Source organism: Chiloscyllium punctatum, chromosome 1 (assembly GCF_047496795.1).
Source record: "Chiloscyllium punctatum isolate Juve2018m chromosome 1, sChiPun1.3, whole genome shotgun sequence".
Taxonomy (NCBI): Eukaryota; Metazoa; Chordata; class Chondrichthyes; order Orectolobiformes; family Hemiscylliidae; genus Chiloscyllium; species Chiloscyllium punctatum.
In genome coordinates, this window is record NC_092739.1 from 19,217,481 (window position 1) to 19,244,738 (window position 27,258).

A 27,258-nucleotide genomic window follows, 5' to 3' on the forward strand; every position below is an offset into this window, starting at 1 on the left:
TGGAGGGGGTGAAGGAGTGAGAATGTTTGGGTGTGATGGAGTGAGAGTGAAGAGGGGGTGATGGCGGGTGACTAGAGGAGGTTAATGGAGTGACAGTGTTAGAGGATGATGGAGTGAGGGTTGTGGGGGTGCTGATGGAGTGAGAGTGTCGGGGGGTTTGGAGAGTGTGTGGAGTGGTTGATGGAGTGAGAGTGCGAGGGGATGATGGAGTTGGAGTGAGGGAGTGGGGGATGATGGAGTGAGAATGTAAGGGGCGTGATGGAGTGAGAATGGAGGGGGGTGATGGAGTGAGAGTGTATTGTGGGTGATAGAGAGAGAGTGACTGGAGGTGTTGGAGGGACAGTGAAGGGGGATGATGGAGTGAGACTGTAAGGGGGTGAAGGACTGAGAGTGGAGGGGGATGATGGAGTGAGAGTGCAAGGGCAGTGATGGAGTGAGAATGGAGGGGGTGATGGGGTGAGAGTGTAAGGAGGGTGATAGAGTGAGAGTGGGGGGTGATGGAGGGAGAGTGAAGGGAGATGATGGAGTGAGAGTGGAAGGGGATGATGGAGTGAAAGTGGAGGGGGATGACGGAGTGAGAGTGGAAGGGCATGATGGAGTTAGAGTTTAAGGAAGATGATAGAGTGAGAGTGTGGGGAGTTGATGGAGTGAGAGTGTAAGGGGATGATGGAGTGAAAGTGGTGGGGGATGATGGAGTGAGAGTGTAAGGGGGTGATGGATTGAGAGTGGATGGGGTGATGGACTGAGAATGGAAGGGGGTGATGGACTGAGAGTGGAAGGGGACGATGGACTGAGCATAGAAGAGCATGATGAGTTGAGAGTGTAAGGATTGTGATAGAGTGAATGTGGGGGGAGGTAATGGAGGGAGAGTGAAGGGGGATGATGGAGTGAGAGTGTAAAGGGATGATGGAGTGAGAGTGGAGGGGGATGATGGAGAGTAGGTTGGCATGATGGAGTGAGAGTGTAAGGAGGGTGATAGACTGAGAGTGCGGGGGTGATGGTGGGAGAGTAGGGGGAGGTGAACAAGGGAGAGTGAAGAGGGATGATGGAGTGAGAGTGGAAGGGGATGATGGACTGAAAATAGAAGAGAATGATGGGTTGAGAGTGTAAGGACTGTGATAGAGTGAGAGTGGAGGGGGTGATGGACTGAGAGTGGAGGGGTGTGATGGACTGAGAGTGGAGGGGTGTGATGGACTGAGAGTGGAGGGGGATGATGGAGTGAGAGCGGAGGGAGATGATAGAGTGAGAGTGTATGGGGATGATGGAGTGAGAGTGGAGGGGGATGATTGAGTGAGAATGAAGGTGGATGATGGAGTGAGAGTATAAGGGGGTGATGGAGTGAGAGTGTAAAGGGGTGATGGAGTGAGAGTGGAGGAGGGTGATGGAGGGAGAGTGGAGGTGGATGATGGAGTGAGAATATAAGGGAGTGATGGAGTGAGAGTGGAGATGGTGTGATGGAGTGAGAGTGGAGGGAGATGAAGGAGTAAGAGTACAGAGGGGAGGATGGAGTGAGAGTGGAGGAGGGTGATGGAGGGATAGTGGAGGTTGATGATGGAGTGAGAGTATAAGGGGGTAATGGAATGAGAGTGGAGGAGGGTGGTGGAGTGAGACTGTAAGGGGGTGATGGCGTGAGAGTGGAGGGGGGTGATGGAGTGAGAGTGTAACGGGCGTGATGGAGTGAGTGTGGAGGAAGGTAATGGAGGGTGAGTGGAAGGGATGATGGAGTGATCGTCGATGCAGATGATGCAATGAGAGTGAAAGTGGGTGATGGAGTGAGAGTGAAAGTGGGTGATGGAGTGAGAGTGTAAGGGGATGATGGAGTGAGGGTGGAGGGGTGATGGAGTGAGAGTGAAAATGGGTGATGGAGTGAGAGTGTAAGGGGATGATGGAGTGAGGGTGGAGGGGGTGATGGAGTTAGAGTGAAAATGGATGATGGAGTGAGAGTGTAAGGGGATGATGGAGTGAGGGTGGAGGGGGTGATGGAGTGAGAGTGGAAGGGGATGATGGAGTGGAGCAGGGTGATGGAGGGAGAGTTGAGGTGGATGATGGAGTGAGAGTGGAAGGGATGATGAAGTGATAGTGGATGGGGATGATGGAGTGAGAGTGAAAATGGGTGATGGAGTGAGAGTGTAAGGGGATGATGGAGTGAAGGTGGAGGGGGTGATGGAGTTAGAGTGAAAATGGATGATGGAGTGACAGTGTAAGGGGATGATGAAGTGAGGGTGGAGGGGTGATAGAGTGAGAGTGTAAGGAGATGATGGGGGTGGAGGGGGTGATGGTGTGAGAGTGGAGGTGGGTGATAGAATGAGAGTGGAGGGGGTAATGGACTGAGAGTGGAAGGGTGATGGAGTGAGAGTGTAAGGGGATGATAGAGTGAGGGTGGAGGGGGTAATTGAGTGAGAGTGGAGGGGGGTGACGGAGGGAGAATGGAGAGATGATGGAGTGAGTGGAAAGGATGATGAAGTGATAGTGGATAGGGATGATGGAGTGAGAGTGAAAGTGGGTGATGGAGTGAGAGTGTAAGGGGATGATGGAGTGAGGGTGGAGGGGGTGATGGAGTGAGAGTGGAAGGAGGTATTGAATGGTGGAGGGGGTGATGGTGAGAGAGTGGAGGGAGGAAATGGACTGAGAGTAGAAGGGGATGATGGAATGAGAATGGACGAGAGTGATGGAGGGAGAGTCGAGGTGGATGATGGTGTGAGTGTGGTGATGGAGTGAGAGTGGAGGGGGCTGATGGAGTGAGTGTGGAGGGCAGTGATGGAAGGAGAGTGGAGGGCAGTGATAGACTGAGAGTTGAAGGGGATGGTGGAGGAGGGTGATGGAGGGAGAGTGGAGGTGGATGATGGAGTGAGTGTGGAGGGGTTGATGGAGTGAGTGGGGAGGGCGGTGATGGACTGAGAGTAGAAGGGAATGATGTATGAAAGTGGAGGGGGTGATGGAGTGAGAGTGCATGGAGTGAATGGGGAGGGTGGTGATGGAGTGAGAGTGGAGGAGGGTGATGGAGGGAGAGTGGAGGGGGTGATGGAGTGAGTGTGAATGGAGTGAGTGTGGAAGGTGGTGATGGAGTGAGTGTGGAGGGCGGTGATGGAGTGAGAGTGGATGGAGTGAATGGGGAGGGTGGTGATGGAGTGAGAGTGGAGGGCAGTGATGGAGTGAGAGTGGATGGAGTGAGTGTGGAGGGCGGTGATGGAGTGAGTGTGAATGGAATGAGAGTGGAGGACGGTGATGGATTGAGAGTGGATGAAGTGAATGTGGAGGGCGGGATGGATTGAGAGTGGATGGAGTGAGTGTGGAGGCGGTGATGGATTGAGAGTGGATGGAGTGAATGTGGAGGGCGGTGATGGATTGAGAGTGGATGGAGTGAGTGTGGAGGGTGGTGATGGAGTGAGAGTGGAGGGCGGTGATGGAGTGAGAGTGGATGGAGTGAGTGTGGAGGGCGGTGATGGGGTGAGAGTGGATGGAGTGAATGGGGAGGGTGGTGATGGAGTGAGTGTGAATGGAATGAGAGTGGAGGACGGTGATGGATTGAGAGTGGATGGAGTGAATGTGGAGGGTGGGATGGATTGAGAGTGGATGGAGTGAGTGTGGAGGCGGTGATGGATTGAGAGTGGATGGAGTGAGTGTGGAGGGTGGTGATGGAGTGAGAGTGGAGGGCGGTGATGGATTGAGAGTGGATGGAGTGAATGTGGAGGGCGGTGATGGATTGAGAGTGGATGGAGTGAATGTGAAGGGCGGTGATGGGGTGAGAGTGGATGGAGTGAGTGTGGAGGGCGGTGATGGATTGAGAGTGGATGGAGTGAATGTGGAGGGCGGTGATGGGGTGAGAGTGGATGGAGTGAGTGTGGAGGGTGGTGATGGAGTGAATGTGGAGGCGGTGATGGAGTGAGAGTGGATGGAGTGAGTGTGGAGGGCGGTGATGGAGTGAGAGTGGATGGAGTGAATGTGGAGGGCGGTGATGGGGTGAGAGTGGATGGAGTGAGTGTGGAGGGCGGTGATGGAGTGAGAGTGGATGGAGTGAGTGTGGAGGGCGGTGATGGGGTGAGAGTGGATGGAGTGAGTGTGGAGGGCGGTGATGGAGTGAGAGTGGATGGAGTGAGTGTGGAGGGCGGTGATGGGGTGAGAGTGGATGGAGTGAGTGTGGAGGGCGGTGATGGAGTGAGAGTGGGGGAGGGTGCGTGTCAGAGACGCATTAGTCCCCGCGCAGGCGCACTCGGAGCCGGCTGGCGGTGAGGGGCGGGGCCTCCGGGAGAGTGCATGCGCAGGCGCAGAGACCGTCACCCCCCCCCCCCTCTCCCCACAGACACACGGACACGGACAGACGCAGACCGAGACCGTGAGCCATGGATTCCGGAGATGCCGACCTGATGGAGGGCAGCAGCGGCTTCAGCAGCGACTCTGAGGCGGAGAGCGTGGGCGGCTCGGATGAGCCGGGCGATGAGGATGTAGAAGAAGAGGAGGAGGAGGAGGCCTTCTCGGATCTGTCCGGGGAGGAGGAGCTGGGCTCCGAGCTGGAGGAGGCCGCGGCGGAGGCCGGCTCTGGGCCTGGGCCTGGGCCTGGGCCTGGGCCTGGGCCTGGGGCTGGGGCTGGGCCTGGGGCGGATAGCGAGCTGCCAGCTGGTAAGCGCCGGGCGGTGAGGGTTCAGGAGTCTGAGGAATACCGGCTCATGTCACGGCGTGTGTTTTAATTCTTGTGTTTAATTTCTTGGGGCAGATGTGCAGAGGCAGCTGAAATTCCTCAACACTGTTTCCAACATCGTGCTGAGCAAACTTTCCAAGGCCGAGTGAGTAATTTTTATTTTTAAACATCCTTTTTTAAAAAAATATATATATATGAGTGAGGGAGGGTGGAGTGTGACCCCGTTGTAAAAGGTGTTTTAAGGGGGGGGGAAGAAAGGGAGTCCCTGAGATTTACCCCCTCAGTTTATTTCCAAATCCGACAAAACCCTCGAACGTTTTGTCTCTTCAAACATCCCCAGCAGCAGCAGCAGCAGCAGCAGCACTCGAGCCGGCGCCAGGGGAGTGACTTTGCTCTTCTGAGGTTTTCCAGATCCCCCACTGGTGACCGGCAGCCACATGCTTCACCTCCTTTCCGTCTGCTTTTGTTAAGGTTAAAATAAAAGAGGCGTTCCTCTGTTTCGCGGAAGTCTCGACTTCCACGGGTCTCGGATTCTTCCCCCACCGAGAAATTTGGCAGCACCTGCCTCCAAGCGGGGCTTTTGGTACCCTTTGCAAAACGTGGCGTTACCTTCCCCCCCCCCCCCACCCCCAACCACCTCCTTTTTTCTAAATTCTGAGCAGGGAGAGCAGTCATTTCAACAGTTGCAAAGCTCCCGGTTGTGGTTCCGCACTGAGAACTGTTTCCACATTTTGTACAAAAGTGGAATCTCTTGTGTTGGTCTGAGTCGTAGAGTGCCCCAACAAACCATTCCGAAAGCATCGTTTGTATCTTAAATGTCGAGGTTAGATTTTATTTTTCTGGCTGGAGTCATAGAGATGTACAGCACGGAAACAGGCCCTTCGGTCCAACCCGTCCATGCCGACCAGATATCCCAACCCAATCTAGTCCCACCAGCCAGCACCCGGCCCATATCCCTCCAAGCCCTTCCTATTCAAGGAACAAAGATTTTAAAAAAAATTCTAGTGAATTAATCTCAACTAGTCCTTTCGGGGGACTAAAAAAAAGACCTTGACCTCAAATGTAAAATGATGTAAATCTAGTGAATTTGATAGATACAGTATGTTTAGATAAAAAGATATAATTTTAGTAAGTATTGTATACATTTTACAGTAATAAATAAGTTAGATTCAGATAATAACTTTGATTTGTACCCTTGCCAATGCCAGGGCATGTTTTCAGTTATGTGCCCAGATTTAAATGGAGTACTCCAAAGGGGGAATTGGTTGGGGTTGGAGGGGGCTTGGTGGTGGAATGGTTGAGAATAACTTCTTACTTTGACGGGGGAACTTATAAAGCTTCCATTCTTTAGTGTCTGGAGATACAAACTAACAATCTGTTAACCTTTCGTACCTGTTCACTAGCTTTCACTAACTTTTGTACTTGAGTTTCAAATTCATTTTTCCTCCACAGTTCATTTGTGGATTCTAGTCCTTTAGAAAATCTTCAGATCTATTACACTTGAGTTCAAAGTTTATGATCCCACTTCCTGTGCATTTCACAGAATTAGAGAATTATTATGGTGCAGAAGACAGCAATTTTGTCTGCACTGACTCATCAAATGAGTATTATTACTGAGTGCTGAATGCACTTTTTCCCCCCATGTCCTTGCACATTATTTTTATCAGAATAGTTATCCTTGGACCTCCATCTGCCACATTTCTACTTGCGAAATGAAAAATATTTTCCTCCATTCATCCTTGCTGCTTTTGCATATCACTTTGAATCTAGTTAAAAATCTCACAGCACCAGGTTATAGTCCAACAGGTTTAATTGGAAGCACACTAGCTTTTAGAGCGACGCTCCTTCATCAGGTGATTGTGAAGGAGCGTCGCTCTGAAAGCTAGTGTGCTTCCAATTAAACCTGTTGGACTATAACCTGGTGTTGTGATTTTTAACTTTGTACACCACAGTCCAACATCGGCATCTCCAAATCATCACTTTGTAAAAGGAACTAGATGCAGAGATTCAAACAGGAACAGCTTGTCCCTATCAATTTTATCTAGCCCACATGTTTTTAGAATCCTCTATCAGACCTGTTCTTGGCTGCCTTCTTTCTGAGAACAGTTCCAATCTCTTCAGTCTATCCTCATAATTGAAATGCTTAATTCTGTAAACCATATATGCACACACTCCAATGTGTTTACCTCCTTTCTATAATATGTAATCTAGAACTGTATTCTAGATGAGGTCTAACAGGTATCAGCCATGTTTCCAGCATCTGCGGTCCTCACTTTGTCCTAACAAGTATCATGTACATTTCCAGCATCGCCGCCTTGTTCTTGTATTCTGTGCCCCTCTTAATAAAGCCTTATGCTTTGCTTACTGCTTTCCTAACTATCCTACCAATTTTAATGATCTATACGTGTATACACCCAGGTGTCTTTGTTCTAGCTCCCCATTTGAATTGTACCCTCCTATTTGATTTTGCTTCTGAATGTTTTTCCCACCAAAATTCATCAGCTGACATCTTTTGTGCATTAAACCTCATGTGCCACCTATCAGCCCACTTCAACAACTTGTCTGTGACCTCCTGTTCTAGATATTTTCAACTTGTTCAGGCATGTAATTACACATCTTTGAAGGAGGTGGAACTTAAATATCTGCATGCCGACTCAGAGTAGGGACACCTGCTGTTGTCACAAAAGCCTGCTACGCTGTCCTACACTCAGTTTCCAATTCGTAGGAGTTTTGTGTTAACTGCAACCTTTGAAATTGCCAAGATCTAAATTGTTAATACATATCAAGAAAAGCATGGCTATCACTACTCACCTATGGGAACCTCCTCCACAAACCTTCCTCCAGCCTGAAAAGTACTCATTGACTATAAGTCTCTTTCCTCAGCCAGTTCTGTACCTACATTGCCACTGACCCTTTTATTCCATGACACCTATTTTTCTTTGTGTGGTACTGCACCAAAAACTTCCTGAAAGTCCATGTACATGTTAATAACATGACCCTCATTGAATCTTTCTGTTGCATCTTGGAAAAACTCCAAGTTGGTAAAACATGATTGCCCCTTTAGAAATCCATTCTAACTCTTTGTACATACTCTACCTTTTTCTGTGTGACTACTATCACTGAAATAATTCTCTGTCAAAGCTTTAAACCCAACCCAGCGTGCATGCACGCAATTTGAGTGCTGGACTTATTCTTGCAACCTTCTTTCAACAAGGCTATAATGTTTGCCATTTTCTGGTCTTCTGGTACCTACCCCTAGTCTAGGCACAACTGGAAGATTGTGGCCAGTGTCCCTGCAATTTCCACTCTCTCTCTTTTCAGAATCATTGGAGGCATTTCACATAGTTCCAGTGCCTTGTCAAGTTTAAGTACCAATAAACTATCTAATACTTGCTGTCCTATCATTATTGAAGTGTTTCTAGTGATCGAGTCCCCCTCTTTGGCCCAAATACAATTTCTCTTGGTAAAGACATGCAAAGTATTCATTTACCACCTCAGCCATATTTGCTAAAAATCTCATTTTTGGTCCCTAATTGCCCCTACCAGTCTGAACTACTTTTATGAGCATAGAAGATTTTGGGACTCCTTTATTCCTGCTGCAGTCTTTTCTTGGAATTCCTCTTTGCTTCTCATTTGTTTTCTTTCTTCGCCTATGAACCTTTAATAGTCTTGGTTATCAATTTTATTTCCAAGCTGGCACATTTGTCATAAGCTTATTTTTTTCCTCCTTTGTCCTGATTTCTATTATCTTTGTCATTCAGGGAGCTCTGGATTTGTTTGTTCTACCGTTTTTGTTTGAAAGAATATACATTGACTGCATCCTAACCATCTCTTGCCTTGAAAATAGCCCATTGTTCAGTTTCTATTTTCCTGTCATACATTCATTCTAATCAATCCTGCCCAGCTTTGCTCTTGCCTCATTGAAAATCTGCTCTTTGCCAATTGAGTTTTTTCACTCTGGATTGTTGTATGTAATTCTCCTACATATCCTGAACCTTTTTGGCACAATGGCCAGTGTTTCCCAACTAATGCTTAATCTCCATAGCTCACTTCATTTCTAAGAACCAGGTCCCACACTGTGTCCTTTCTTGATGAACTGGAAAATATTGCTGTTGGAATTTCTGTATCCAGGAACACTTGCACGTTGATGCCCTGTACAGTGAAGATATTCCTGTATATGATGGGTATAATGGTCTTGCATTATAACTAACATTGTTGGCATCTGTGTAATGTCCCTGCAAATTTGTATGTCCACTAATTGGCAGTCTATAGACTATGCCAAACAATATTGTTATACCCTTTTTATTCCTTAGTTCGAACCAAGTTGTTTCTGTGCTTGGACCGTCAGACAGCCCTTTTCCCCAGCACAGCAATGCCCTGCTTAATCAAGGCCATTATCTCTCATCCTTTCCTAACTTTTCTGAATACCTTGTACTTGGAGTCTTGCCTTTTCTTTAGTCAGGAACCAGGTTGTAAGGTTTACAGGACAGATATGAAAAACAGCAGAGGGGATGGAGTAGTCTTATGAGAAATAAAATCATTTTAATGATGAGGGCATACATAATGAATGGAAAGCATTCAATGGGAACCTTATGGGTGGAATTGAAGAATTTCTGAAGTATGCCTGTGATGGTTTCCTCAAGCAATATTTCTGACGCATAGGGGCCACGCAGTATTGGGTTTTATTGATGAGTAATGAGCTATGTAACTAGTAACCTAATTGTGTGTGAATATTTATGAAACAGTGACCATAACATGAATCAGCTACTAGAGTTTTAGATTGAGGTAACGTTGGCTTTTGTGAGCAAAAACAAAGACAGTCCACAATAAACTGGAAAAATCTGCTAATGAGTAAAGCAATTGAAGAACAGTGGCAGATGTTTAAATAAACATTTAAAGCAATACAGAACCAGTCTATACCCAAGAGAGGAACGGTTCACTTCACAGAAAAAAACAGCCATTGGCAACTAATTAGATGAAGGACAGCATTAGACTGAAAGAGAGGGCTTACAAAAATGCAGAAAACAGCGCAGTTCCTGTCAAATGCAAAAGATACAAACACCAGCAAAGGGCCAGTAATCACATCTATCTACTAAAGTGATTAGAAGAGGAAACTTGCAATAACAAGAAGCAAATTTATAATTACATAAAGGGAAAGAAGATGTAGGTTGTAGTTTTGCTTGCTGAGCTGGAAGGTTTGTTTCAGATGTTTCATCACAATGTGAGATAACATCATTAGTGAGCCTCTGGTGAAGCGTTGGTGTTCTGTTGCGCTTTCTATTTGTGCTTGAGTCTGTTAAGGCGGGTGATATCATTTCCGGTTCTTTTTCTCAGGTTGGTAAATGGGGTCCAGATCGATGTGTTTATTGATGGAGTTCCGGTTTGATTGCCAGGCCTTGAGGAATTCCTGAGTGTCTCTGTTTAACCTGTCCTAGGATGGATGTGTTGTCCCTGTTGAAGCAGTCTCCTCCTTCGACTGTCTGTAAGGATACTAAAGATAGTGGGTCATATCTTTTGGTGAATGGTTGGTGTTCATGTATCGTGGTGGCTATTTTTCTGCCTGTCTGTCTGATGTAATGTTTGTTACAGTCCTTGCAGGGTATTTTGTAAGTGACATTTGTTTTGCTAGTTGTTGGTATAAGGTCCTTTAGGTTCATCTGTAGCTGTTTCAGCGTGTTGGTAGGTTTCTGGGCTGCCATGATGCCAAGGATCCAGAGTAGTCTGATTGATTGTCATCTCCAAGATGTCTTTCTATGGTAGTCTGGCTAGGCTTTCTGTCTATTTATTTGGGATTCTTGTTTTAAGAATCGGTGGATTGTGTTTATCAGGTACCTATTGTTCCTGAATACACTGTAAATACTTGTACAGCATGTTCAAGGTGGCAACATGCCCAGAGACTGTAGTCACATGAGCATGATGACCAGACTACTCCGGACCCTTGGCATCATGGTAGTCCACAAACTTACCAACACACTGAAACAGCTCTTGATGTATAAAAGGATCCTATACCAACAACTAGAAAAATGAATGTCATTTACAAAATACTCTGCAAGGACTGTAACAAACACTACATTGGACAGTCACACAGAAAACTAGTCACCAGGATACATGAACACCAACTAGCCACCAAAAGACATGTCCCACTATTCACTAGTATCCTAACAGACAGGTGAAGACGGAGACCACTTTGACTTGGACATCGTGCCCATCCTAGGACAGGCTAGACAGAGACACTCAGGAGTTCCCAGAGGCCTAGCATTCAAACCAGAACTCCATCGTTAACACATCGATTTAGACCCCATTTACCAACCTGAGAAAAATAACCAGAAATTATATCACCCACCACAACAGACCAAGATATGTAAATAGAAAGCAGGACAGAACACCGGTGCTTCACTGGAGGTTCACTGATGATGTTACCGAGCATGGTGATGAAACGTCTGAAAACAAATCTTCCAGCTCGTTGAGCAAACTTACAACCTGAACCTCAATCTGTGCTACAAAAATTGGAAAGAAGGGGGTCAGGAGCAGTGTTGGCCCACTGAAGTCTGAAAGTTGGGATATTGTCAGTGACTACAGGGAAGTGGCAGATGTTGAATAATTACTTGGCCTGAATATTTATAGCAGAAATGGGGGATAGATTACCTGACACCCTGAGGAAATTTCATAGTGAAGTGGGGACAGGGACTGAATAAAATTAAGGTAATTAAAACATTGAAATTGAGGAAATTAATGGAACAAGAGTGAGAAAAGTTCAGGATCTGTCTGTTAAAGGAAATTGGGATCACATTGTATTCCTACCTCCTAACTACAATTTAGCTACAGATTACTTAGTGTGGAAACAGGCCCTTTGGCCCAACAAGTCCACACCAACCCCCCCAAAGAGCAACCCATCCAGATCCATTTGCCTACATTTACCCCTTCACCTAACACTATGTGCAATTTAGCATGGCCACTTCAGCTAACCAGTGCATTTTTGGACTGAGAGGAAACCCACACAGAGACACAGGGAGAATGTGCAAACTCCACACAGACAGTTGCCTGAGGCGGGAATTGAACCCGGGTCCTTGGCGCTGTGAGGCAGCAGTGCTAACCACTGTGCCACGGTACCACCCTTTGAGTTCCTTAGATAGAGGACTCACCCATCTGGATTGGAAAATTGCATGTCCCTTTTTTAAAAAAAGAGGGAACCAGGGAATTACACACTAGTTAACCTAACAGCTGTGGGGAAATTAAAGGAGACTATAATCAAGGATGGGGTAGCTGAACACCCCAAGTGTTCAGTTAATCAGGGAGATTATGCCTGACAAACCTCTGAATTTTTTGAAGTGGTGACTAAGGTAGTAGATGTGGGAGTATTAATAGATATTGTTTATATGGACTTCGAGAAGGCATTAGGTAAATTGCCACATAAGATACTATTAACTAAGGTAGCAGCCCACAGAATTGAGGATGAATGACTGACATGGTTGGGAAATTTATGGAATGGCGGGTGAAAGTAGGGATGATGGGTTGGTAGTCAACGTGGTAAGATGTGCCCAGTGGTGTCCCACAAGAATCTGTTAGGGCTCTAGTTACTCACATTATTACTAACTTGGATAATGGGGTAGAAACTCATATTCAAATTTGATGACTCAAAGTTAGGCAGTTGTGTAGATAATATCATAAAGTTACTGAGGGATTTTGGTAGACTTGGTGAATGAGCACCACAGTCTTGCCCAATGTAAGCAATTGAGGGTATCCATTTTGAGCCGAGAAAAGATAGAACATAGGTGCCATGAAGTTAATTATAGTGCATGTCCAAAAGAACTTGAGATTTTAGATGCATAAATCTATAAAATGCTCCAAATAAGTGCAGACAGTAATCAAGGCAGCTAATGGAATGCTGGCCTTTATATCTGGAGGACTGAAGTATTTGAATGCAGAAGTTATGCTGCAGCTAAAAAAAAAACGCTGGTTAGACCCCATTTGGAGAACTGTGAGCAGATATGGGCACTCCATCTTTGAAAGACCTTGGAGGCAGTACAATGCAGCTTTACAACAATGATACCTGGACCTTCTGGGGTTCAGTCATGAAGGGAGATTACACAAATTAGGCCTTATTCTCTAGAATTTAGAACTTAGAGTGATGTTCTCATTGAAGTCTTCAAGATATTAACAGGAAAAATCAGAAACGAGAAAGGTAAACTGTTTCCAGAGGCTGGAGATTATCGAACTAGGTACATAGACTGAGAATGAGGACAATGCCATTTAGGAGAGATATTAGTAAGCACTTCTCCATACAAAGGGTGGCACGTGTGGATCTCTCTTCCACAAATGGCAGTTGATGCTGGATCAATTGTCAGTTTTATATTTTGATAAGAAAATAAATTTTGACTATAGACAGGTATATGAATTTGGGCTTCAGATCAACCATTATCTTATTGAAAGTAGAACAGGCTTGAGGGTGAAATTGTGTTGATAGCAGACGTGCATCAACATTTCACATGGCTATTTGCACCCATAACTCCCCAATCCTATTTACTTTATTTTTGCATTTGCACAAGAGCCATGATTTAGACTTAATTTTTCTTGCTTAATTTCACCTCAACTAACTTTGTCTATGCTTGCACCAGTTGCATCTCTCAGTATTTTGTGAGCTCTGGTCTTGTCTGCCAAACTTCCTTGGTTCCCACATCCTTGCCAACGTACTTTAAAACCTTCCAAAAAGCACTAGCAATTGTAATTCCTTATACCACAGTTTGGTGCACTCGTTTCTGTTTTTTTAAACTTTCTCTTCCCATCATCTTCACAGATTCTTGGGGGCGTCATTCTGTCAAGTTCAGTATAAATCAATTATTCTTTCTTTCTCATGTCTCTGCACCAGTTTCCTATCCATGTCAATAGTTGGATATAATTCCATGGACTCTAATTGTTGTTAACTGTCTGTCTTTTTTTTTGGAGAATGATCATAAATGTCTCCTGGAATTCCACATAAAGTATCGTTTGTAAAGCTATTCATTGGTTTTTCTTACAGATGTACCAGCTTGCTACACGACTCCGTGGAGTCTGAATTTTTTGTGATTGATGGGGATTCATTAATGATTGAACATGTACTAGACAGTGCTTTTCGCGAGGGGCAGAATTTGCACTTTTTCTATTTGGTGGAACGATTTTTGTTTGACATCACTCAAAAAGGAGCAAAATATGTAATTGTGTTCTTCAAGGTATGTGATGAATCTTCAACTAGTCAGAAGGAAAAAAATGTGCAAAATTATATTTCTCAATGAGATGGGGGAAGGTGGTGCTGTTGTGGTTAATCTCAGTGGACAACTGATCCAGAGGGTGAGTCTAATGCTTTGGACACATTGGTTCAAATTTGCTATGGCAGCTAGATTGGATTCATAAATATAGAATATGTGAATCTGTAATTGAGACCATGAAACTATCAGTAATGTTGCAAGAACCCACCTGGTTCAGTCTCTTTTAGATAAAGAAATCTGGTGTCCTTAATCAGGCCAGCACATGACTCTAGACCCACAGCAATGTGATTGACTTTGAACTGCCTCTGAAATGGCTAAGTAAATCACTTAAGTGCAATTACCAGCATGACCGCATCCCTTGCAAAAATAAATATTTGCTGAATTGGGTTTTGTCAATAGTACTTTACACTGAACAGAGGTAACATTTTAAATTGCTGTCTAGTAGCTGTGGTTAGACTATAATAAATGTAAAACCATATCCTGGTGGTGCAAAATGTTGTGTGAAGATCACTTGAATCTCAAGGTTCTCCCAGTTAAAGAAAACGTGCATTTTATAGGCCCTTTCATACATTTAAGACGTCCCAAGGCACTTCATTGAGTGTGTGATCTGATATGGAGTCGCTGGTTCCAAAGCTAGAAAAAGGGAATAGTTCATTTATCGAAAGCCACAATTTCCACAAAGCAGTATGTTGTGATGGTGATAGTCAGGATGTCAAGTGAACTCCTCATACCTTAAATTGGATGGTTAATATCTACCTGAGTGATTGCATGTCATCCAAACACAGCTTCAGTAATGCAAAAATTAAAATAACTATAATCTAGGTTGCTTTTTGGTATAGTATTTATTAATCAACCCTTTGGTCATGCTGTGACTTTGTTCTGGGCAGGTGGAGCCTGAACTCTAATCTTTTGATCTAGAATTAGGGAGTCTACTCCTCTACAAGATCCATCAGCCTATGTTATATGCTCAACTCTTCTGTTGCAATAGAACTCCAACTTATTTAAAGGAAACCTTCAAGGACTTTAGTCAGTTAGTTCCATCCAATGGAATCACTTAACAAAACCAGTTTAGTGTTTATACCCATTTTAGATATGGGCACCTATCTTGATAGTCATCTCTGATCTATGCATAGGCCTTCAAACTCGTCTTAACATTTGACAACTAGCTTTCTCATAATTGGGGAAAGCAGGGGAACAATCTGTCTGAAATCAGTTTTGGTTCTAATATGCAGTCCTTCTGTTTTACTTGATTTAATCCATTTCAGGATACATTGCCTGTATCTTCCTAGTGAATAGTTCCTATACACAATGCATTATTTTCTGTTCAACCTTGCTTGAAGTTTTGTGGATCTCACTGTTTCACTAGTTTCTTACTATTGTGATACTTGATGGATCTTTGTCATTATTTTTAGGCTCTGCTAATAATTTTTTTTACCCTGAGGCAATTCGTCCAGTTTGCTTACTCTGTTCAAATGTTTCTGCTTTTTCTGGGGGGTTTGTGCACGTGCCTCACGTTGGCTTTCATGAGTTTGAGGTTTCCTTTCTTTTTCAGTTTACATTTGATTCATTTTGAGTCGCATTTGGTTATTCTACAGAGGTTGCTTCATTTTAGAACAGAATTTATCCTATGTGTTCTACATCATTCCTTCAAGGGTGTTTCATTGGTACTTTGCTGTGTCATTGAGCGTTCCATCTTTGTCCATTTGTTCCAGTGGTTCCCTCATTTCCTTAAGATTATTTTTAATATTATCTTCCTAACTTGAGGTTTTGGGGTGTTTATAACTTCCAGTTCACATTATGCTTTGTTAGACTGTTGTTACCAATGACTGAAACTTTTGTTTGGAGGTTGTTTGAGCAATTAGCATAGTTTATATGATCAAAAACTACCTTTTTATGAAATTGCTTTTCTGCTTTTCAGGTGGTAAATCTCAGCAATCTTACTAAGATGACAGTGGAACAGGGGTGATAATATTACTGCAAAGGGATGAAGGAAAAAGACATTCCATTGCAGATCAGGGAGCAGTTAATTTTCTTTGCACGTGGAAACTATTTAGCCAACCATTTCACTCTGCCTTGATCTGTCATCTTTACACAAAGACGTCCGAATGTTCAATGTGTGACAGTGCTGAAAATAATGTACTAACTAGGGGCAGGAGTAAACAATTCAGTCCCTTGAGCCTGCTCTGCTATTTGATATGATCATGGCTGATCTTGTTTCAGCCTCAACTCCGCTATTCTGTCCACTCTCCATAACCTTTCAACCCATTATTAATGAACAATATCTGTCTCCTTGTGTTTACTCTGTCTAGCTTCAACTGCACTCGGGGGTAGTGAATTCCACAGATTGCCAACTCGTTGAGTGAAGGAACTTAGCCTCATCTGTTTTAAATCTGCTACCCTTTTCAGAAAACTTTTGACACAAAAACAGAAGTTGCTGGAAAAGCTCAACAGGTCTGGCAGCAACTGTGCAGAGAAATCAAAATTAACATTTTGGATCTGGTGACCTGCCCTCAGAAACTGATGGTTGTTAGGAAAATATTGGTTTATATGTAGAAGATGGGAAGGGGTAAGGAGTAAACAATAGGTGCAGTTGGAGCCCAAAGAGAGAGAAGAATAGTTGGACAGACAAAAGGAGTAGGTAGTGATCTGGCTAGGAGGGTGGATAGAGTCATAGAGATGTACAGCATAGAACCAGACCCTTCAGTCCAACCCGTCCATGCCGACCAGGTATCCCAACCCAATCTAGTCCCACCTGCCAGAACCCGGCCCATATCCCTCCAAACCCTTCCTATTCATATACCCATCCACATGCCTCTTAAATGTTGCAATTGTACCAGCCGCCACCACTTCATCTGGCAGCTCATTCATACCTGTACCACCCCCTGTGCGAATAAGTTGCCCCATAGGTCTCTATATCTTTCCCCTCTCACCCTAAACCTATGCCCTCTGGTTCTGGACTCCCCAACCCCAAGAGAAATACTTTGTTTATTTACCCTATCCATGCCCCTCATAATTTTGTAAACCTCTATAAGGTCACCCCTCAGCCTCCGACGCTCCAGGGAAAACTGCCCCAGCCCGTTCAGCCTCTCTGTATAGCTCAAATCCTTCAACCCTGGCAACATCCTTGTAAATCTTTTCTGAACCCTTTCAAGTTTCACAACATCTTTCCGATAGCAAGGAGACCAGAATTGCACGCAGTCTTCCAACAGTGGCCTAATCAATATTCAGTGCAGCCGCAACATGACCTTCCAATTCCTGTACCAAGAAAGGAAAGCATACCAAATGTCGTCTTCACTATCCTATCTACCTGTGACTCCACTTTCAAGGAGCTATGAACCTGCACTCTAAGGTCTATTTGTTCAACAATACTCCATAGGACCTTACCATTAAGTGTTTAAGTCCTACTAAGATTTGCTTTCCCAAAATGCAACACCTCACATTTATCTGAATTAAACTCCATCTGCCACTTCTCAGCCCATTGGCCCATCCTGTTGTAATCTGAGGTAACCCTCTTCGCTGTCCACTACACCTCCAATTTTGGTGTCATCTGCAAACTTACTAACTGTACCTCTTACGCTCACATCCAAATCATTTATGTAAATGACAAAAGGTAGAGGACCCAGCACCGATCCTTGTGGTACTCCACTGGCCACAGGCCTCCAGTCTGAAAAACAACCCTCCACCACCACCCTCTGTCTTCTTCCTTTGAGCCAGTTCTATATCCAAATGGCTAGTTCTCCCTGTATTCCATGAGATCCAACCTTGCTAATCAGTCTCCCATGGGGAACCTTGTCAAACGCCTTACTGAAGTCCATTTAGATCACATCTACTGCTCTGCCCTCATCAATCCTCTTTGTTGCTTCAAAAAACTCAATTAAGCTTGTGAGACATGATTTCCCACACACAAAGCCATGTTGACTATCCCTAATCAGTCCTAGAAGTTATTGGAGACTGTCGATGGTTGTAACATTCTGTACCAGTCTCCGTGCATAGCTGTTAACCCTCTTCGGTGGATTGTGATCCACACCTTTGTCTGTCCAACTGTTCTTCTCTCTCTTTGGGCTTTATCCCTACTTATCATTGTACTAACTCCTCTGAACTGCCTGCAATCCAACTGCGTCCAACCAAAATTGTACACAGTAGTCCAGAATGGGTAATGCCTTAGACAGTTGCACCAATATTTCCCTACTTGTAAAATCTCTTCCTTTCACAATAAATGCCAAAATTCCATTTGTCTTCCTTTATTACCTGCTGTACCTGCATGCTAGGTTTCTGTGCTTATGCATGAAGATCGCTGGATCCCTCTGCAGTGAAGCACACTAAGGTTTCTCTCTATTTAAATTATAAGTGACCTTTGTATTCTCTGGCCAAAATGGGTAGCTTCACAATTATTATACTTGTGTTCAACAGATCATTGCCAGTTAGGAGACGTGGTTTTAAAGCACTTCTAAATTGTACCAAGAGGATTGATGAGGGAAGAGCAGTGGATGTGATCTAGACGGACTTCACTAAGGCATTTGGCAAGGTTTCTCATGGTAGACTGGTGAGCAAGGTTAGATCTCGAACAATACAGGTAGTACTAGCCATTTGAATAAAAACTAGCTCGAAGGTAGAAGACCAAGTGTGGTTGTGGAGCCATTGCCTTTCAAACTGGAGGCTTGTGACTAATGGTATGCCAGAAGGATTGGCGCTGGGTCCACTGCTTTTCATATTTATATAATTGATTTGGATGTGATTGTAGGATGTACAGCTAGTAAGTTTGCAGATGACACCAAGATTGGAGGTGTAGTGGATAGTGAACACGGTTACCTCAGTACAATGGGATCTTGATCAGATGGGCCAATGGGCCTTGGAGTGGCAGATAGTGTAATTTAGATAAATGTGAGGTGCTGCATTTTGGAAAGGCAAATCAGAGTGAAATCTATTCACGTAATGCTAAGGTCCTTGGGAGTGTTGCTGAATAAAGAGACCTTGGAATGCAGGTTCAAAGCTCCTTGAAAGTAGAGTTGCATGTAGATAGGATAGTGAACAAAGTGTTTTGGTATGCTTTCTTTTATTGGTCAGAGCAATGAGTATAGGAGTTGGGAGATCGTGTTGTAGATGTGCAGGACATTGATTCAGCCACTATTGGAATATTGTGTGCTGTTCTCGCCTCCCCCTCTCGGAAGGGCATTGTGAAACTTGAAAGGATTCAGAAAAGATTTACAAGGATGTTGCCAGGGTTGGAGGATTTGAGTTATAGGGAGAGGCTGAATAGACTGGGCTGTTTTCCCTGGAATGTTGGAGGCTGAGGGGTGACCTTATAGAGGTTTTCAAAATCATGAGGGGCATGGATAGGGTAAATAGATAAGGTCTTTTCCCAGGGGTGGGGGAGTCCAGAACTAGAGGGCGTAGGTTGAGGGTGAGAGGGGAAAGATGTAAAAGGGACCTAAAGGGCAGCATTTTCACAGAGCGTGGTGCATGCATGGAATGATCTGCCAGAGGAAGTGATGCAGGCTGGTACAATTACAAATTTGAGGCATCAGGATGGTTATATGAATAGAAAGGGTGTAGATGGATATGGGCCAAGTGCTGACAAATAGGACTGGATTGGTTTAGGGTATCTAGTCGGCAAGAATGAGTTGGGCCAAAGGGTCTGTTTCTGTTGTACATCTGACTATAATATTCTTTCTGTATCATTTTCCTCAAATATATATAAAAAAAACCTTAAGTGCAAAATACCACGACTTCCTCCAGTGTTCTCCTGACTGTTAGCCTTGCTGATTGTACAAGCTTTCTGCATTATTTTTAACCAGTGGATTCTTTGCCTATTTATTGGAGTTGTCATGTGGGGAAAGTAACTTGTTAGGGTGAGGCTGCTCATTACTCTGGACCCGACACAGTCTGCATGTCTGTGAAGGCTGAAATGCGAGATGTCTTTGGAATATGGAGCTGATAACAATCAAATATATCTCCAGTGTCACTTTGAGCTGACCAAGTTAGAAACCCTCCCAGTTTCTCTGCACATTCTGGGCTCAGAACTGGAGTGTTGCTAAGCTTGGTTTTGATATGTCCGCATGTTGGCATGAGAAATTATAAATGTGCTTATTTAATTTGTCTTTTTAATAGTACACTGAAAAACAAAGGGTTTTTTATCCACCACAGTTATTGTGCAAATTGTTTAAGGCATCTGTGTCTCATTCCCTAATCTCACAAATTAAGTTTCTAATTTAAAGTTACTGACTTGTTCAAGCTTGTCATTGTTTTCTTGGAAAATAGTTGTAAATGTACAAATAAAATTTTCAACCGTTGAGTGGCTTAGAAGCTTGCACACTTCAGTTTTGGCTTGTTTTCACCTAAGAAAACGACTGCCAATTAATGGAAATTGTATTGGAACCGATCTGTAGGGAACTTGGAGAAATGCCAATAATATAGAGGTTAGTTCGCTCAGTTGGCTGGATGGCTGGTTTGCAATGCAGAGTATGTCAACAGTGTGCGTTTAGTTCTCATGCAGGCTGAGGTTACCATGAACGACTCTGCTTCTGAACCTCTCCCCTCACCTGAAGCATGATGACCTTCAAGTGTGTCTGTTTAGTTCATTTGTGAGATGTGGGTGCAGAGCAGGTTTTGGAGACTCACCTATTGAGATATTTGCCACAGAATTCCTCACATCTAACCTGTTCTTGTAACCACTATTTGTATGATTTTTGTTTAGGCCAGTGGTAACCCAAAGAAGAATATATTTAGGTATTCCATGATAGCAATTCCACAGGTGGACAAGAAGCGATGGTTAGATTTTCTCTTGCTGGAGATGGTCATTACCCTGTTACACTTCAAAGTTATTTCTTTTGACTTTAAAATTATTTATGTGCAAAGTGGGATGCTAAAGGATATGAAAGGTGCTGTATGGATGCAAGTTATTTGTTTGCTCTTTAGAAGGTTAGGATCTGTAGGAAAGCATGATAATAAAAATTAAGTATTCTATTTCCTCTGTTAAAATTTGACCTTTCATTATGGACAGTCATTTTTAAACATGAAAAATGTATGTTCATTAATTCTTATGTGTGAGGTGTATAAATCTAGCCTTTTTTTTGTTTGTAGGATGCTGAGTGTATGTGGGCTCGGAGTTCCTACCATCTTTCTTTGCGAACTGCATTAATTCTTCATCTGAAGAACAACACAGAAGCTCCAGTTTACACAGAATTTGTCAACTGCTTTTCTTCAAAATGGCAAGAGTTTTTGCAAGAAAAGTACCCATATTTCATAATGATCAGTGACAAAGCGTTCACGTTAGTTGACACGAGGGAGATGTCCACCTACCTGTTGAAGATGTTCATTTTTCACACGCTAGGATGTGAAATAAATGTTGCAATGACCTCTGGCATGCATTCTGATGTTCGCAGACTTTATGGATACTACCTTAACAGTAAAGCGGTTGCTACAAAAAGCAGAAAGGTGATAATGTTAATGCTCAATATTCTTATTGACAGTGCAGCTTATTTTTATTCAGTGCAAGGTGCTTGCAGAGCTTGTCGCTGAAGTTGAGACTGTCGAGTCAGTTGGCTTTCTTTCCAGAGCCCAATAGTCCATATGTCCTTTAATGACCCCCACTCAGCACCTGGTCTCACCCTAAATTTGCATTTTGTTCTTAATTCTGTTTTCTCCATGTATAATCTACAACCTCCCCTTGTCCATGTCATCCACCTGTGATCTGAATCCAGTGCCACCAGACTTCCCTCCTTCACTTCCTGACCCCTACATTTGCCACCATTGTCAATAGTTCTCTTACATGTGTGCTCCCCTCATCCCTCTGTCCTTGCAAACTGCTGCCCTGTTTTGGTGCTCAATGTTGCAGAGTGAGTATTTTCAAAAAAATGTTTTTTGAATGTGAATGTTGCTGTCAAAACTGACAGGTATTCTCCATCCCCATTTGCACTTGTCACCTCCAGAATTCATGTGTCTCTTTCCTGTATTCCACATTTGAATCCCTCCAGTTGGGTTTTCATTCTTGACACAATCCCAAACTGCCTCTTGCAACTGTAACAAGTAGCAGTAACAAATCATCACCTATATAACTGATAGGATGAGGAGGAATAGCTCACTAACTTTTTTTTTAGCAACAGTCTGAGGTTGACCCATGCTTTTACACCCTTGCTGCTGCATTTACCCTCAAATAAGCTTTCAACAATATATCCATTCCATGACTGTTTACCTATTTTGATATTGTCCATCTGCAATGGCTTTTAGTTCATCAGATTTTGAAGCCCTGACCCACAACTTTATTTGCTAGATTATCCATTAATTAAGAACAATTGTGACAGATCTCCTGTATTTTATCCTTTGTATACTTGAAGCTCTCCTATTTTTGCCCTAACTTTATCCTAAATCCCATTCATGCATTTTCCTTAGGCTTGCTGGCCTACATTAGCTGTCAGTTAAGCAGCATCTCACCTTTAAAATTCTAATATTGTTTCCAAATTCATCAAGGATTTGCCTCTCCCCTACCCCTATAATCTCCCCCAGTTGTCACGATACTCTTTTATCTGACCTCTTCAAAGTGCCCAGATTTAATTGCTGCATCACGAGTGACCGTGCCTTTAGTTGGTTGCTCCCTAATTTTGGAATTTTCTCCTTAAATCTCTCTGCCTGCTATTTCCTATTTAAGCATGCATCTTAAAACCTGCCTCCGTTCAAACCTATGAACATTTGCCGTCCTATCTCCTGAAGTAACTGTCAAATCGTGTTTTATAATACTATTGTGAAGTACTTTGGGGTACTGCATAAATACCAAATATTGAAATATTTCATCCTTATGTTTAAGAATGTTATGATATATGCCACATGTCATCAGTTCAGAACAATGTTAACAAAGTGAAATATGTTTAATTGTTTTCTCTATTTTTAGATCCAAAAAGCTATGGAACCTGCTCACCGGTCAATAGTATCATTTTTATCTCAAAATCGCATAAGTAAGCAGTTCCTTGGAAGAGACCAAAATCACAAGAGCCTGTCAGAAGAGGTACTGACCAATTTTAAATTTTTTGCCAACTGTGTGGAGTTTGCACATTCTCCCCGTGTCTACGTGGGTTTCTTCCGGGTGCTCCGGTTTCCTCCCACAGTCCAAAAATGTGCAGGTTAGGTGAATTGGCAATGCTAAATTGCCCATAGTGTGAGATACATTAGACAGAGGGAAATGGGTCTGGGTGGATTACTCTTCGGAGGGTCGGTGTGGACTGGTTGGGCCGAAGAGTTTCCACGCTGTAGGGGATCTAATCTAATCTAAATCTCATAGAAATGTTTAGAAAATAAAATCATTTCTCAAGTGCAGGATCCAAAAATATGTATTTTAAGAATGAAGCTTGTGTCACAGCTGTTAAATATAGAATAGAATTTCAATAATATTCATACAAAGTAAATTTCAGCTTATTCTATATTGTTAGGTGCAGTGGAACTTTGATCAGCTCAAGAGTTTGTGGCCAGATGGATCAGATATAAGGCGATCTGTCTGTGTTGTTTCTTGTTCAATGGCTCTGAAATGTTACATGCGCATGTTGAAAAATGAAGAAAACCATAAAGGGACAGAAACTGCTAACAGTAAGGTAAGTTATCCCTTGAGACTATTTAAGTACATCAAACACTTGCATTTCCTTCAGTGATTGGAACAGATTACACTTTGCTTATCTATACTTTGATCTAAAGTCATAACTGAACCTTTTACGTAGCAGGTGTTTTTGGGTCTCCAGGGTGAAAGTATGGACATGTCAAACCTAAAATGAACAGACTGATTGGCAAAATAGTTCATTGAATGAATCAGAATTTTGTTTCATATAAACACTGAGAGAACCAAGTAAAATTTGTTCAATATTGATATTGCCTTCTTGCTTCTGTATAAATTTATACCAGCAATTAGACTTCTGCAAATAATCGGCATTTTGCAATCGGCATGACATCTAATCATTGGGGAAAGTAAGTGATGAATTGGAAAAGTTGGCTGAAGAATGGGGTCCTGAACACTTGTCACCCAATAGAAATTCTAGTTCTTTCAAAACCTTATCTCAGCACTGAACAAGAATTAATATACTCTTTAGTGGACTGAAAATAAGCACTATGCTCAGTGCAACCATGAGACTATTGATGATTCGATGAGATTATCCATCAGTAACTCCATCTATTCTGTCTAGCATCACTGTAATGTGCTGAATTGTCCATTGACTACTGTAGTTGGCATGGATTCAGTAAAGAACTGTTTGTTAGAGTTGTTGCAGCTGCTAATCAGGTGAAGTTTTTCCAAGAATGTTCTGTGACCAGCTGAAATATATTTATTACATTCCTTATGGAATTCTGGCTAACCATTTTTATTTGCATCATCTCCAACATTAAAAAAAAGTGCCAAGATGCTTCAGATGTGAGGAAATTGGTGCCAGATTGAGGAAGAGGGGTGTTGAGAGAGATATATAAACCTGGACTGAAGAGAGGGGTTTGGAGAGAATTCAAGTAGAAGGGAGAAATTGTGGGGGGGGCAGAGAAATACGAAAATAGTGGCGAATAGTAGTGAATGCTAGTGGCTGAAGAGACAGCTTCCAATGATGGAGCAAAGAAAAGGGATGGGTTTTGTATAGGTATATCAGTGGAATGGAGAGATTAGAGTCGAAATTTATAGGGTTTAATGGATGGATGGAGATAATATCTATGGAGAATCTCTAATGGCAGAAATTCTAAATGAGGTGATAGTCCACCATTCAGTGAGGGTGAGGGATAAAGCTTTCTGTGACTTGAAGTTAATAGAGGATGGAAGCTTTCGAAGAGATCCTTGGCGAATGTGGAATCTGCAAGGGACAGAGGCTGCTATTAAAGTTGCATTGACTAATAGCCCAACACCAACAGTACCATGTACTATGTTACAAGTGAAACACTGAGAGGTAGAGTTTGAAGACAGACATTTAATAATCCTTAATTTATATGAAATTTGCAAACCTGTGTTATTCAGGGTTGCAAGATGAAGCCATCTTTAGGGTGAGAATGTGATCAAACACACTGCTCATTTGGAGGCTGAGGGGTGACCTTATGGAGGTTTATAAAATCATGAGGGGCATGGATAGGATAAATAGACAAAAGTCTCTTCCCCTGGTTTGGGCTAGTCCAGAACTAGAGGGCATAGGTTTAAGGGGAGAACGGAAAGATATGAGAGACCTAAGGGGCAACTTTTTCATGCAGAGGGTATTACATGTATGGAATGAGCTGCCAGAGGAAGTGGTGGAGGCTAGTATATTTACAACATTTAAAAGGCATCTTGATGGGTGTATGAATAGGAAGGGTTTGGAGGGATGTGGGCTGGGTGCTGGCAGGTAAGATTAGATTGGTTTGGGATATCTGGTTGGCATGGACGAGTTGGACCGAAAGGTCTATTTCTGTGCTGTATATCTCTGACTCTGTTGGCTGCAATTTTGTGTACTTTAGCTGAAGGTCAATGAATTGTGTGCTGTTATTAATGGACTGATGTAGAACCTGATCATTTCACTGAGCGGAAATTTGGCAGGATAAAGTATTATCACATTGGAATTTGGACTTGCGCGCCTCATGATATTTCTGAACCAAATGCAAATGATGTGCAGAAAGTTTGGACTGCAGTTTGGAGTAATTTCGATGATTCTTCCAGGTCTTGATATTGCTTTTGTGCATTTTTCTACAATAAAAGAAATGTCAATTATACTGTCTAAGAAATCTCCTGAAGAAACTGAATATTAATGGAAGCCAATTGTTTAGATCATTTGAGTCCTACAGCACAGAAACAGACCATTCAGTCCACCCAGTCCATGCCGAATATAAACCCAAACTAAACTAGTCCCACCTGCCTTCTGCTGGCCCACATCCTTTCAAACCTTTCCTATTCGTGTACGTTTGAATAATTACAATGCACATGAACTAGTTTTCCTTTCTACTTTCTCATTCTGTATATGTTATTTCAAATGCAGACAGATACTTAAGTCGGCATGCATCTAAGCATGTTACTGAGAATTACTATATTGTGAATATATATTGATATAAATGCAGTTATTTGGCAGAAGTAAAACATTGTGTTTTTGTAGAATCAGAAGGATGACAGTTAGCCCCTCAAGCCACGTTCGCCATTCTCGATCGTGGCTATTTATCTGCCTGATTGCCAAAATGCCATGCTACCTGTATATCCCTTGATGTCATTAGAAATTGAAATAGAATCTATTTGGACTTAATAACTGAAGGCTCTGGGATAAAGAATTCCAAATATTCACTCCTGTTTGACTGAAGAGGTTCCTCTTCATCTCAGTTCTAAATAACCTCCCTCCTATTGTGTCTGTATCCCTTATTTGTAGACCTGTCACCAGGAGGGAGCATTCAGTTTGCTTCTAACCTATAAGACAAAGGAGCAAAAGTAGGCCAGGCTCTGCTTTGTAATCTCATTTGTTTTGCTGATCTTTTTCTATACCTATAGAAGCTTTGACATTCATTGCAAGTCTTGCTATTTTGCTTCATTCTGATTTTCTTTATTAACTTCTTGTTCCTACTTTGCTGATTTCTAAAATTCTCCCATTTCTCAGGCTAGCAGTATTTTTCTGACAACGCTATAACCCTCCTTTGACCTAATATTATCTTTACCTTTATTTGTTCGTCGTGGTGCTGTTGCTTTTCTTCCTTGGGTATTTTATGCCCTTAGAAGTGTGTACATTTTTTTGAAAACCAGGTATTTTTAAAACGTTAACTACTTAATGACAGTGTTTGCATTCAAATCTTTTAATGTAGTTTTGCAGTCAATATTGTCTTCCAACCTTTGTAATTGCACTTAATTAGATTTAAGACCCTAGTTTAAGATGAACTGCAAAACTCTTAAAATGCTCACTGTTCCCTAAAGGTCCATTTCCAACAAGATTATTCATTTTCTCTTTTCGATGAATAATACTAAACCTAAAAACTTGAGTCCTGGCTGGTTTGTTTTAACATTTTGCTCCAAAATCTCAAACATTCTGGGAATTATTTCCTAATGCTATTGGTGTTGATTAGGTTTACTCACCTGCGTATAGATTAAAGTAACCCATGATTACTGTATTTTCTTTTCCAGGTGCACCTCTGATCAGCTGATTTGCACCATGACCTATATTACCACTATTGTTTGCTTGATATAACCTTACCTACTAATGTTTGTTTCCTCTTGCTATTTCTTGGCTCCACCCACACAGTCAACATCCTATTCTTCAGATTGGTGATACTATCTCAGCAATATGTTGATCCCACTGCTTTGTTATCAGCACCACTTCACCACCTTTTACCTTTCTCGACTATCCTTCCGAAATGCCAAGTAAACTTCTAATGTTCAGCTTGCGTGCAGAGAATATTATTCCTGGGCCTGTGGTCTGGGTTCACTGTACC

The 27,258-nt window shown here is 42.8% G+C and overlaps 1 protein-coding gene across 1 annotated transcript in view; it reads left to right on the forward strand.

Moving 5' to 3' along the window:
• Positions 1-4,272: 4,272 nt before the first annotated feature.
• LOC140480039 (probable ATP-dependent RNA helicase DDX60) overlaps positions 4,273-27,258 on the forward strand; it is an 88,725-nt gene continuing 65,739 nt past the window's right edge. Inside the window, exons 1-6 of the mRNA XM_072574627.1 lie at positions 4,273-4,617; positions 4,712-4,781; positions 13,653-13,842; positions 20,959-21,312; positions 22,763-22,876; positions 23,298-23,456. Coding sequence (XP_072430728.1) covers positions 4,341-4,617; positions 4,712-4,781; positions 13,653-13,842; positions 20,959-21,312; positions 22,763-22,876; positions 23,298-23,456 — 1,164 coding nt within the window. The 5' untranslated portion in view covers positions 4,273-4,340. The remainder of the gene's footprint in view (positions 4,618-4,711; positions 4,782-13,652; positions 13,843-20,958; positions 21,313-22,762; positions 22,877-23,297; positions 23,457-27,258) is intronic.